Source organism: Callorhinchus milii, unplaced genomic scaffold, assembly GCF_018977255.1.
Source record: "Callorhinchus milii isolate IMCB2004 unplaced genomic scaffold, IMCB_Cmil_1.0 Scaffold4, whole genome shotgun sequence".
Taxonomy (NCBI): Eukaryota; Metazoa; Chordata; class Chondrichthyes; order Chimaeriformes; family Callorhinchidae; genus Callorhinchus; species Callorhinchus milii.
In genome coordinates, this window is record NW_024704745.1 from 81,037,546 (window position 1) to 81,051,578 (window position 14,033).

A 14,033-nucleotide genomic window follows, 5' to 3' on the forward strand; every position below is an offset into this window, starting at 1 on the left:
TGGGAGTATGGCAGGGCAGCTGAGACCGGTTGCCTGCACAATGTGTACCATGTGGGAACTCCAGGATGCTTTGTGTGCCCTGGACAGACACGTGTGTAGGAAGTGCCTCCAGCTGCTCAAGCTTCAGCTCAGGGTTTCTGAGCTCGAGGAGAGGTTGGTGTCACCATATGGAAGGCTGAAGAGTTCATGGATCGAACGTTTCAGGAGGTGGTCACCCCCCACAGCCACAGAGGGTTCAGAAGGAGAGTGAAGGGGGACGGGAATAGAGAAATTGGATAAGATAAGAAGAATAAACCGAGAGGAGGCACTAAAAAGGTTGTCAGTGCTCAAGGCAGATAAGTCACCTGGTCCGGACAGGATACATCCTGAGGGTTACTGAGGGAAGTCAGGGTGGAAATAGCAGAGGCTCCGGCCACAATCTTTCAATCCTCCTTGGACACCGGGACGGTGCCAGAGGACTGGAGGGTTCAAATGTTACTCCCTGTACAAAAAGGGGCAGAAGGATAAACCCGGGAACTACAGCCAGTGCCTAACGTCAGGAGTGGGGAAACTTCTAGAGACTATAATCCGAGACAATATACACTTTCACTTAGAAAAATATGGGTTAATAAAGGACAGTCAACACGGGTTTGTTAAAGGCAAATCGTGTCTAACAAACCTGATAGAGGTTTTTGATGCAGTAACGGAGAGGGCGGATGAAGGCAGTGCTGGTGATGTAGTTTATAGGGATTTTCAAAAGGCATTTAACAAAGTGCCGCATAAGGGACTTGTAGCAAAATCGAAGCCCCCGGTATTAAAGGGACAGTGGCAGCGGATACAGAACTGTCTGAGAGACAGAGAGCAGAGAGTGGTGGTGAACGGCTGTTTTTCTGACTGGAGGGCAGTGCAGTGGTGTCCCCCCGGGGTCGGTATTGGGGCCACTGCTGTTTGTGATCTATATAAATGACCTGGACTTGGGTATAGGGAGGACAATTCCCAAGTTTGCAGATGATACTAAGCGAGAAAAGGTAGTAAACAGTGAGGAGGATAGTAACAGACGGCAGGAGGACATAGACAGACTGGTAACATGGGCAGACACGGGGCAGATGAGGTTTAATGGGGAGAAAAGCAAATTGGTGCATTTTGTGAGGAAGAATGAGGAGAGGCGATGTAAGCTGATGGATGTGGAGTCCTGTAGCTCAGTGGTTAGAGCACTCGCCTCTCAAGCGAGAGACCTGGGTTCGATTCCTGGCAGGGCGAAACTTTGGGCAAGTTTCCTTACTCCACACGCCTAATAATCCCTCAAGAAAATAATAATAATAAATTAGTCACTTCAATCCACGACTGTTTGTGGGACATTGCTGTGTGCAATTGGCTGCCGTGTTTCACCCACAAATATAGGGTCACTACACTATAGAAGACGTGATAAGTGCTATATCAAATGCAAGGATTATTATTATTATTACAATCTTAAAGGGGGTGAAGGGACAGAGAGACCTGGGGGTCATATAGTAAACCTTTGCAGGTGGCGGACAGGCAGATAAAGCTGTTAAAAAAACAGACCGGACTTTATAAATAGGAGCATAGAATACACAAGTCAGGAGGTTATGATGAACCTTTACATAAAACACTGGTTAGGCCTCAGCGAGAGACTGTGTTCAGTTCTGGGCCCCACACTTGAGGAAGGATGTCAAGGCATTGGAGAGGGTGCAAAGGAGATTGACCAGAATGGTACCAGGAATGAGGGGCTTCAGTTATCAGGAGAGGCGAGAGAAGCGAGGGTTATTCTCCTTGGAGCAGAGAAGGTTAAGAGGAGACTTAATAGAAGTTTTCAAAATGATGAGGGGATTCGATAGGGTGAACAATTATTTGTGGAGGACAAGTTTGCAGGGCTATGAGGAGAGAGCGGGGGAGTGGGGTTGATTTGGAAGCTCTTTTCAAAGAGCAGTACAGACACGATGGGCTGAATGGCCTCCTTCTGTGCTGTATAATTCTATGATTCTATGATACTATCATCTCCCCCTCCCTCTTCCCCTTCCCTAATGTCATCTTCCCCTCCCCCACTGTCATCTCTCCCTTCCCCTCTACTGTAATCTCCTCCTTGCCCTCCCCCTCACCTACTTCTCCACCCTCTCCCCTGGTGTAAGGCCTCACAGTAAAACGCTTCCACACGTTACCCAAAGTGAAGGGCGCTATATAAAAGATATAAAGTTGTGAAAGTTTACACGGTGGGGATATGGTGTATCTGTATTCTATACAAATCTATGTTTTATCAACGTTAAATTATACATTCTCTATACTTTAGAGTAAATCTGTGAAGCTCTTTGAGAGACAACTGCCTGACATGAAAGCTAGAACAAGTGCAAGGATAATTATCATTGATTTTCAAAAAATCCAAAAATTCTGTTCTACCCCATAAGCCTTAACATTTAAAATCTTTATCCGAGTCCCTCTGGGCACCTTGTTATCTACAGCTCTCCCTGCATCCCTTACCTCTCTGGCCACCCCATAGAGGGGGAGATTGCCAGCTGGCTTATTAGTCTGCACTATTGCGATATGGTCCTTAATTCTCAAATCTCAGTGGTTGTGTTTTGCTGAGGCACCAATAGAGTTTATTAAAAACAAAACAAAGTAGAAAACAAAAGGCCTTATGGCTTTGTGAATGGTAGGTCACACACGCCTCACAAAACTGCAGGAATTCTTCCAGGAAGCAACTAAATTGGGAGAGGAAGGCAATTTAGCAGATACAATCTACCTGGATTTCAGAGGGCATCCACAGGTGAGATTTACATAAAAAGCAGGTCGATGAAATGAATGAAAAGTTAGCTATTTTAAAACGGACTCCAACGCATATATTCAACGAGATTCACTGAGATGGAGGTTTCTGTTTTGCCCAGCCGGGTGTCTGACAGATGCAGAAACCCATCACCGTTGCTTAAGAGTCTCCAAACCAAACTGAGATTTCCCTGCATCCCTCCTGCACATGGAAACCCCAGAGAGATTGTGGGAATCGAATGCCTGTGGAGTCCTGCAGCTCAAGGGTTAGAGCACTCGCCTCGCAAGCAAGAGACCTGGGTTTGATTCCCAGCAGCTTGAAACCTTACTCCACACACAATAATAATCCCTCAAGAAAAAAAAACAATAATAAATTGGTCATCTCAATCCATGACTGTTTGTGGGACGCTGCTGTGCGCAATTGGCTGCCGCGTTTCATCGGTGTCCTCAGGTTACCGACCCACCTCCCAGTGGAAGTAGTTTCTCCTTGTTCACCCTATCGAATCTCCTCATAACATACAGTCAATTCACTTTACAGTATATTCTGTGAAGCGCTTTGAGACGTCGAGAAGATGTGAAAAGCACTATATCAAAATGCAAGGATTATTATTATCAATGCGCTCTCTCTCCCTCTCTCTCTCTCCCTGAAGGGACATCTTCTGCTTATCTAATTCCGGAGAGTATTAGGCGCAGGTTGGCGAGAGCCAAGGCTTGGGGGGAGCCCAGAGTGTGTGTTGGGGTAACTGCTGGAGTCTAACCGGCTAAACCCACACAGCTCGGCCATTGCTATCGCTGTCTGGCCAAGCTTTCCCACTGCTTGTCCAGCGAGGACCCCCCTCCCCGTTAGGGCTTTGTCTGTGGGGTTACCAGGAGCTGAGGGGGAGGATTCCCGGCCCCCAGTGACTGGTCGGCCCTTCCAGGTCCTGCTGATGGGCCGGGCTGTGCTGCCATCAGCAGTGAATGCCCTGGGACACTGCGGCCCCTCCTGGCTCAGAACCGGGACTAGAGAACGGCACATAGGGAGGAATTGATTCTGACATTCTGTTGCCAAACAAGTCATGGGACCAGTTCAGCTCCAAAGAGACGCTGCTTACCTCCCCACCTCAAAGATAGTCGAAATGGAGGATAAGTGTTGAGGATTCTTTTAACAACTATTTTAAATCGGTGCCCTCGGGTTACCGACCCACCCGCCAGTGGGAATAGTTTCTCTTTGTTCACCCTATCGAATCCCCTCATCATTTTGAAGACTTCTATAAAGTCTCCTCTTAACCTTCTCTGCCCCAAGGAGAATAACCCTCGCTTCTCTCGCCTCTCCTGATCACTGAAGCCCCTCATTCCTGGTACCATCCTGGTCAATCTCCTTTGCACCCTCTCCAATGCCTTGACATCCTTCCTCATGTGTGGGGCCCAGAACTGAACACAGTCTCTCGCTGAGGCCCAACCAGTGTTTTATATAAAGGTTCATCATAAATTCCTGACTTGTGTATTCTATACCCCTATTTATAAAGCCTAGTATCCCAGATGCTTTTTAACAGCTTTATCTACTATCCTGCCACCTTCAAAGTAGAGGGAGGGGAGGGAGAAGCAGTAGGCGGTTGGATAAAGTCAGGTTATGGCCAGAGGAGTCGAGGAGGGAAGGGGCGGAGAAGCTGAAGCTGTGAGGAGGTGGGAAGCCAGACCAGATCTGCTGTGATCGATAATGGAGCTGGTGAGGAGAGAATGTGAGCAGCGATATTTTCGATGATTTGAAGTTTGTGGAGCCAGGAATACCAGCGAGGGGTGCGATAGGAAAGCCTAGGCAGGAGGTAAAGGTGTGAATAAGGATTTTGGCCACATTTGGGTGGAGGTGGGCAATGGTCTTCATACCTTGTAGTAACAACAACAGCTTGCGATTATACACAAGGCAGCGTCTCAGAGCGTGTAACAGTGGCAGAGCCTGATACCAAGCTGGAGGGAGTGGGGAGATGCCTATAAACACGGTCAAAGAGGAAGGTCTTCAGTTGTGATCGAAAAGAGGGGAAGGGATTGGGGGAAACAATTCCAAAGCTTTGGGGCGTAGCGGCTGAAAGCGCAGCAGCCGATAGTGGGGCATTGGGGATGAGGAACAAGCACGTGGCGGAGGCAGTGGATAGTGGGTTGGGGAGTAAGTAGGTCAGAAAGATAGAGAGGCATGAAGGGATTCGTAAACGAGTGTGAAGATCTTGAAATCGATGCGTTCTGTGATTGTGAGCCAGTAGAGCTTGGCTATGGCTGGGATGATGGGGGTACGGAGTTTAGTGTGCGTGAGTTCTGAATCATGGTTGTGTTCAGTGACTGCTTGTAATTGGTGATTATTGCCTGGTATTCTCTTTCTTTCAAAGCAAAGGACGATGGAAGCATTGCTGTTGCCTTGGGTTACACGGCACATCTTGTGCTCATGATATCCTACTTCTTACAAGTGCCGCTAAGGTATCCCATCATCCAGAAGGGCTCCAGGTCCATCATCAGGGACAACATCACTGACAAGCTTTCAGAGAAGGAGCGAGAGTAAGTACATTGATTTATCTTTGCCAAAAGACACTGCAACCGTTCGGAATTGACCGTGATAAATTGTAAAGAGAATTAAGGTCTCAGGGCAGAATTACATCTAGGAGTTTAGGAGGACAACAACAACAACAGTAACAACTGGCATGACAACGCTGAGCCAAAAGAGGGGGAGGTGACCGTGGGAAAAGTTGAAGAGGAAGGTCTTAAGGCATGACCTGAAAATAGGGAAGAAAGGAGAAGGTGAGGCGGAGGGATAGAGGAAGAGTTTTCCAGAGTTTCGGGGTGTAGTGGCTGAAAGTGCGGCCATGGTGGAACGGAACGGAGGGCACGAGGGACATGCAGGTAGTGTGTGTGTATATATATATATATATAACACAACAATAAATTAGCTAAACCCACACAGCTTGGTCATTGATATTGCTGTCTGGCCAAGCTTTCCCGCTGCTTGTCCAGCGAGGACCACCCTCCCCGTTAGGGATTTGGCTGTGGGGTTAACAGGAGCTGAGAGGGAGGATTCCCTGCCCCCAGTGACTCAATTTAGTAAGGATGTTGTAGAATGAACCGATTTGTTTGACAGCGCTTGTTTTGACCTCGATTCACTGCAACAGCACAGACAGCTAGTCATTGCATGTTCTAGAATTAATTGAATGTGTTGTCATCAACTGTGTTGAGAGAAAAACAATTGACAACTGCTCAGGCTCCCAAGCTGTTAGTCAGCCGCTGAAATCCAAATATTGTTGGCCGGGTTGTTTCCTGTTATCTTTAGGGAATCTGCTGTGTGGTAATAAATATCTGCTTTAATGTCTGGTTGTGAAACACAGACCATCAACTTACTTTCATCTTTGATCTCAGTGTATTCTTCAGGATGTAAACGTGTCCCTGGATACGTTCTGTTCTTATAATCTGGGAAGAATGGAACGTGTTGAAGAAGAAAGTGATTGTAGAGAAGGGACTGGGTGTGCTTGTTAATACTGCATGTTTTCAGCCTCTCAACCCTTTGACACGCTGGCACATTTTGAGAGATTGTTATTATTAACTTACTATTATAAGTTATAAGTTTCGCCCACAAATATACGGTCAATTCACTTTACAGCATATTCTGTGAAACGCTTTGAGACGTCGAGAAGACGTGAAAAGCATTATATCAATTGAAGTATTATTATTATAATATGCATTAAGTTTCATAAGATCATTCTATAAAGAACTATTGTTGCAATTGGCAATTGAAGCTATTTATTACAGAAAGAAAAAGTCACATGTCAGGTTTATACAGTGTCTCTCATGTCAGGAGGACCTCTCAAAGCGCTTCACAGAGTCGACAGGGCACCCGTGCTGAGTGGGGGGAAGGATGACCAAAAGTGCGGTCAAAAAAGATGGATCTTAAGGTTTTAAAAGTGGGGAAGAAGGGAGGTGGGGAGAGACTTAGGGACTCTGGGATGGACTTCCAGAGAGCAGGGCAGAATGGCTGAAGGCCTGGCCGACAATGGTGAGGAGGACAGTGCTCGCTGAGCAGAGAAGCGGCGGTGCAGGAAGGCACAGACCTTTGGGTCTGAGGTAAAGTTATGTTGAGTCCTGTAGCTCAGTGGTTAGAGCCCTCGCCTCGCAAGCAAGAGGACCTGGATTTGATTCCCGGGCAGGGCAAAACCTTAGGCAGGTTTTCTTACTCCATACGCCTCTGTTTACCTAGTAGTAAGTAGGAACCCGATTGTTAGTCGATTGGTGGCCCACTTTACGAGGATAATAATCCCTTCAAGAAAAAATCTAAGAATTAAAAATAATTTGGTCATTCAATGCATGACACTACTGTTCGCAATTGGCTGCCGTGTTTCACCCACAAAATATACAGTCAATTCACTTTACAGTATATCCTGTGAAGCGTTTTGATACGTCTCGAAGACGTGATAAGATGCTGTATCAAATTATTATTATGTGGAGGGATTTGAGTGTGAGAATGAGGATCTGCTATGTGGATGGGATGTGCCAGCAGATACAGCAATATTTACAATTAAAGTTTAAACAATCAAGGGACGGGGAGAAACTTTTCTTTCAAAGATTTCTCATTCATTTCCAGTGAATGAATTTGGATTCATTCAATACATATTGTACATGTGAAATGTGTGGGCGTGAGATTGGGCAAGAGTGCCTTGTTTACTTTAGATAAATGTGGTTTCTGGTCACTGGCAGATAGAGATCAGCAGGACCTCAGGTCTTTATAAGTAACCCCCAGTACTCGTATAACTTCTGTAACGTAATAATAATCCTTTTATATAGTGCCTTTCATATCAGGAAGATGACTCAAAGCGTATTGATCCCCTGGGTGGATAGGAAGCTCGTGGAGTACTTTAGTGTAGTTGTTAGAGTGCTCACCTCGTAAGCAAAAGGACCTGGGTTCCATTCCGGACGGAGCAAAACCTTAGGCAAATTTCCTTACTCCATACTCCTCCGTTTACTGAGCAGTAAGTAAAAACCTGGTTGTTTGTTGATTGGCAGATCACTTTCCAGGGGTCGTAATTCCTCAAAAAAATCATAATAATAATTTGGTTACTCAATCCATGGCTGTTTGAGGGACGCTGCTGTGCGGAATTGGCTGCCCGGTTTCGGCCACAAAATACAGTCAATTCACTTTACAGTATATTCTGTGAAGCGCTTCGAGACGTCTAGAAGATGCTATATCAAATGCAAGGATTGTTATTATTAAAGCGCTTCACGGATTTCCTGAAAGTGTAGCAACTGTTTCGTTTTTAGGCAAATGCTAAACCAAGATCCGGCCTGCCTGTCCAGGTGGACGTTTAAGATGCCATAGTTCAAAGTGAAAGGAGAGGGAATTTGCCAACAATCCCCAGCTAACAAGTGACCATTCGCAGAGGACTGTTTGTGGATTCTGCTGTATGCAGATTGTCTGCTGTTCATCTGCAAAATAATCGCTACATTTACTGTAAATCTTGCATTTGAGACCTCCTCCTGATATGAAACGCACTATATATAATACAAGCATTATTACTGTTAAAATTATTCCTCAACTGAAACACTTGTCAAAAATGAGAATTGAAGTTACATCAATTCGCTTGGTGAGTGATGTTTATAATCCACCTCTGCTGAAGGCCCTGACAGGTGGAGGGGATGAGGGGATTGAGCAAGTCACCCGTCTTCACTTGTGAGGTTTGGCAGCTCTTCAGATAATAATAATAATAAACCTTGCATCTGGAGTCTTATAGCTTAGTGGTTAGAGCGACCTTGTAAGCGAGAGGATCTGGATTCAATTCCCAGACGGGGCGAAATCTTAGGCAAGCTTCCTTACTCCACACACTAGCGAGGGCAAAGCGGCTGTGGGATGGAGTTCCAAGGGTGGGGATAGAGACCCACATCAGGACCTGCGTTCACAGTGGAGACAGACACTCCAGTGTGGTACTGGGGGAGGGCTGCAGTGTCCTTTGGATACCAAGTTTGAACCTAAATCCTATCTACACAGGTAACCTGTAGCTCAGTGGTTAGAACACTCATCTCGCAAGCGAGAGACCTGGCGGGCAAAATCTTGGGTTCCTTACTCCACACACTTCTGTTTACCTAACAGTAAGTAGGAACCCGGTTGTTAGTCGATTGGCGGATCGCTTTTTCAGGGATAATTATCCCTTCAAAAATGTTTTAAAAAATGAGTTTGTCACTCATTCCACGACTGTTTGTGGGACGCTGCCGTGCGCAATTGACTTCCACGTTTTGCCCACAAAATATACAGTCAATGCACTTTATAGTATATTCTGTGAAGTGCTTTGAGACGTTTGAAGACGTGATAAGGTGCCGTATCAAATTCAATGATTATTATTATTATTTGATACAGCGCCTTACCACATCGTTGAGACGTTGAACGCTTCACAAAATATACTGTAAAGTTAATTGACGGTATATTTTGTGGGCAAAACGCAGCAGGAAATTGTGCATCACAGGGTCCCATAAATAGTCGTGGATTGCATGACCAAATTATTATTATTTTTATTACTATTTTTTGGGGGAAGGGAAAGTGATCCGCCAATCAACTAACCGCTGGGTTACTACTTATTGCTAGGTAAACAGGTGTGTGGAGTAAGGAAACTTGCCTAAGATTTCCTCCTGCCTGGGAATCAAACCCGGGTCCTCTCCCTTGCGAGGCGAGCGTAGTAACCACTAACTACAGGACACACTTGAGACCCAAATACTGAGCCTTGTATCTATCCATTGTATTAAAGTTTAAGTTGCAGAATTTTGGAAACTTGTAAATTTGGAAATTCTTTTCAAGAACTGGGGAAAACAGAGCGTGTATTTGTTTAACACTGCGCCATGTCCCTCCAGGACAGGTGGTTATAATCATCAAATGGTTTATATTACAGAATAGAAAGTGCAATATCCTGTTTTTGTTGCAGTAAATTGTACCTTACTGTCCTGTGAGAGACTTGCACGTGTGCTTGCTCTTTAAACTCTTAGCACTTTTACAAGATGGAAACCACAGGTCTTGAAAGGTCAAGTGCACCAGCAGAGAACTGGGTAGGTTTGTTACTGAAAGCCTCTGGGAGCAGGTAATGGTGTCATAAATCATCAGGTTCCAGTGACCTTGCTCTGAGGTTTGGGAACGGGTTTGAAATCCCTCCATTGTACTCCATCAGCAGTTTACTGTAGTATTAATATAGCCCCACTATAGGGCTTTACACTGTCACTATAGGGCTTTACACTGTCACTATAGGGCTTTACACTGTCACTATAGGGCTTTACACTGTCACTATAGGGCTTTACACTGTCACTATAGGGCTTTACACTGTCACTAGAGGGCTTTACACTGTCACTAGAGGGCTTTACACTGTCACTAGAGGGCTTTACACTGTCACTATAGGGCTTTACACTGTCACTAGAGGGCTTTACACTGTCACTAGAGGGCTTTACACTGTCACTAGAGGGCTTTACACTGTCACTATAGGGCTTTACACTGTCACTATAGAGCTTTACACCGTCACTATAGGGCTTTACACCGTCACTATAGGGCTTTACACAGTCACTATAGGGCTTTACACTGTCACTATAGGGCTTTACACTGTCACTATAGGGCTTTACACTGTCACTAGAGGGCTTTACACTGTCACTATAGGGCTTTACACTGTCACTAGAGGGCTTTACACTGTCACTATAGGGCTTTACACCGTCACTATAGGGCTTTACACCGTCACTATAGGGCTTTACACAGTCACTATAGGGCTTTACACTGTCACTATAGGGCTTTACACTGTCACTATAGGGCTTTACACTCACTGTAGGGCTTTACACTATCACTATAGGACTTTACACTGTCACTATAGGGCTTTACACTGTCACTATAGGGCTTTACATTGTCACTATAGGGCTTTACATTGTCACTATCGGGCTTTACACTGTCACTATAGGGCTTTACACTGTCACTACAGGGCTTCACACTCTATTACTAGGTATGTTTATGTTGCATACATCCTTTTTTCATTGCTTGTGGCAGACGGTATTCTGCAGCCTATTCTGAACCCAACCATAATATGTGATGTCTTGTGATCACAAATTTTTTAAATGTCCTTGACTTCCCTTTTTTTTTCAATTGCGGGACAGTTGTGTGAGGCCTTCACGTAATATTAACTGGTTTATTCTCGTGTTTTTTTATTTAAATACTACGCTTGATAGCTTTTTAAAAAAATCTTTTTTACAGGTGTTCTCTGACCTGATGCTCAGCCCTACTGCCTGTTTGGCTTCCGTCAGCGCCTCCACACCTCAGGCACTGACAGCATCACCGTCCATGGTTGCACACTCCATCTTACTAAACCAATCCGGAACCTTGGCATCTTGTTTGACCCTCAACTATCCTTTCTACCCCACATGTGCACCATGACCCGTTCTGCCTTCCCCACCCCTGCAACATCACTGTCTCACACCGCAGGCCCCCGAGATCTTCACACACTGTTTCATCACATCGAGGCTTGACTATGCAAACTCCCTGCTTGTCGGTCTCCCTAACTCCTCCCTCCTCAGGCTGCAGATCATCCAGAGCTCTACAGCCCGGGTCCTCTCCAGCACCAGGCTCCGTGACCCTATCACCCTCATCCTTGCCCAACTCCACTGGCTTCCCATCACACAGAGGATACAGTTCAAGATCCTGGTCCTCCTCTTAAAAGCTCTTCATGGTCTTGCTCCCCCCAACTCTGCGACCTCTTAACCCCCTACCATCCTGCTCGTTCCCTCCGCTCATGCTTCACGACCCCCACCTCGCTCTCCCCACTATTGGTGGGTGGGCCTTCCGCCACCCTGCCCCCACCCTCTGGAACTCCATCCCGCAGTCCCTCCACCATGCCCCTCCCTCGCCGCCTTCAAGATCCATCTCAAGACCCTCCTCTTCGACCGTGCTGCAATCTCCCTGCTTCCCCCCCTGCCCTCCACCTTCCCGATCTTGACCCCCAGCTCGGGTCAAAAATTGTGTCAATCCAGTGCCTTGGATCCTCCCCACGTGAAAGGCGCTTTACAAATTTAATTTTGCTGTTTGTTGTTGTCCTTTGCTACAAGAGATTGATGTTGTGCTTTACTCTGCTTTGATAAATACTTATGAATGGATTTTTAAAAAAAAGTTTCTTGCGATAGTTTTAACTTGTTCATTCCTCAAGTCTGGATCAACGGATTTGTTCAAAAGGGAACTGGATAAGCACCTGAGCTGTACAGCAACCACAACCTGTAACTATACGGTGCTCTTCACGCGAGGAGCATCTCAGAATGCTTAACAATAGTAAAAACAGCAACAAAAATATTGATGGAAAATATTGATGGATAGATATATAGACAAGAAATATGGTCGGGGAAAAGTCCAGTAGACTGTCAAATTTACCTGGGAGTATCCCTCCCTGCTCCCAACTCATGCAGTCCTGTAGTGTAGTGGTTAGAGCACTCGCCTCACAAGTGAGAGAATCTGGATTAAATTCCCGCGCAGGGCGAAATTTTAGGCAAGTTTCCTTAATCCAGAAACCTCTGTTTACCTAGCAGTAAGTAGGAACCCAGTTGTTAGTCAATTGGTAGATTGCTCTCTGGGGTTAATAATCCATTTAAATAAAAATGATAATAATTTGGTCACTCAATCCATGACTTTGTGGGACACTGCTGTGCGTAATTGGCTGCCACGTTTCTCCCACAAAATATAGTCAATCCATTGTGTAGTATATTCTGTGCAGCATTTGAGACGTCTCAATGACATGATAAGGCACTGTATCAAATGCAAGGATTATTATTAGTGGAAGCATTCACACAAACTATTAAGATGAGAAAAATGTGGACTGATAGATATCCTCAAGATTATGATAAGGCAGTAATGGGTGCACACACATGTATTGTAATCAAAACATAATTAAAGAGATTAGAAAAAAAGATCTCAATGTAGAGGGTGGTTGAAACATGGAACTAGCTAACAACAACAACAAGATTTCATTTATAGAGCGCCTTTCACGTCGGGAGGACGTCCCAAGGCGCTGGACAGTTGGGTCAGGACCCGAGCAGGGGGGAAATGGTCAGGGTGAGGGGAGGGAAGGGAGGGAGCGAGGAGGGGTAGAGAGTCGAGAGGGGAGCTGAAGGCTGAAGGTCAAACAGAAAGGTCTTGAGACCGGCCTTGAAGGAGGAAAGGGAGGAAGCGGCGAAGGCACTGGGGGATGGAGTTCCAGAGCCTCGGGGCTGAGAGGCTGAAGGCCCGGCCACCGATGGTCGGACGGTTGGGGCGTGGGGTGTGGAGGAGACTAGATCCAGAGGAACGGAGGGTATGGGCAGGTACGTGGGGGGATAGTAGGTCGGAGAGGGAGGAGGGAGCGAGGCCGTGAATGGCCTTGTAGGTGAGGATGAGGATCTTGAATTCCACCAACCATAATTGATGCAGAGTTTATAAATGTTTTCAAAATGGAATTGGACTGATAGAGGTCTATCCACTTCTTCTGCTCGCTGCCCAGTAGACAGTGAGAATAGGCTTGTGGAGGAAGGCACCAGCCATGGAGAGGAATGTAGCATCCAATTACAGCTCAGGTGGTTCCAAGCGATCAGAAAATTCTCTTCACACAGTGTTAGAGAATACGATGCCTAGAGATGTAGAATAGAATCTTTAAGAGATGGGCCTTGAATGAAAAAAGGGAGAGACTGACGTGGAATGGAGTTCCAGAGGCAGGAGACAGAAAGGCTGAAGGCTCGACCACCAATGGTGGTGCGGGCAGGGCGAGGACTTTAAAAGAAAGCTAGGTAGATGTTTGGGAAGTGAGGGTATTCGAGGAAATGGCTTTGAACGATCTGCTCGGATAGATTCAAATGGAATTTTTTTTTTCGACAATTCAAATGGTCTCTTTCTGTTCTGAATGGATCATTAGAGACAGATTTTGCCTTCTTCCACTTCCACAACATTGCCCCCCTCCACCACTGTCTCCCACCTCAGGCTGCTGAGGCTCTCATGCATGCTTTCATTATTTTGTCCAGGCTTGACGACTCTAATTCCCAACTCCCCATCTTGATTCCAACACCCAGCTCAGGTCCAAACCTTTCATTGATTCCATGAACCTCAACCTTACACTGACTGACTGAATCAGTGTGACACTTTCATTTCCTAGACAGCACACAAGATCTGATTAGTTCTGCTTAGACTCAACAGTATATTTGAATTGGGTCTTGGGGTCAGAGGATTGCATTGTGTCACTGGGGCATGGAATCCTTCCACCAGCTCCTGTTAACCCTGCAGCCAAAGCCTAACAGAGAGGGTG

General features: G+C 45.9%; 1 protein-coding gene and 1 non-coding gene across 2 annotated transcripts in view; both read left to right on the top strand.

Moving 5' to 3' along the window:
- uvrag (UV radiation resistance associated gene) overlaps positions 1 to 14,033 on the top strand; it is a 251,991-nt gene that overhangs the window by 149,902 nt on the left and 88,056 nt on the right. Inside the window, exon 13 of the mRNA XM_042334441.1 lies at positions 5,115 to 5,280. Coding sequence (XP_042190375.1) covers positions 5,115 to 5,280 — 166 coding nt within the window. The remainder of the gene's footprint in view (positions 1 to 5,114; positions 5,281 to 14,033) is intronic.
- On the top strand, positions 1,168 to 1,239 carry trnae-cuc. Its single transcript has one exon. It is a non-coding gene; the product is annotated as a tRNA-Glu (tRNA).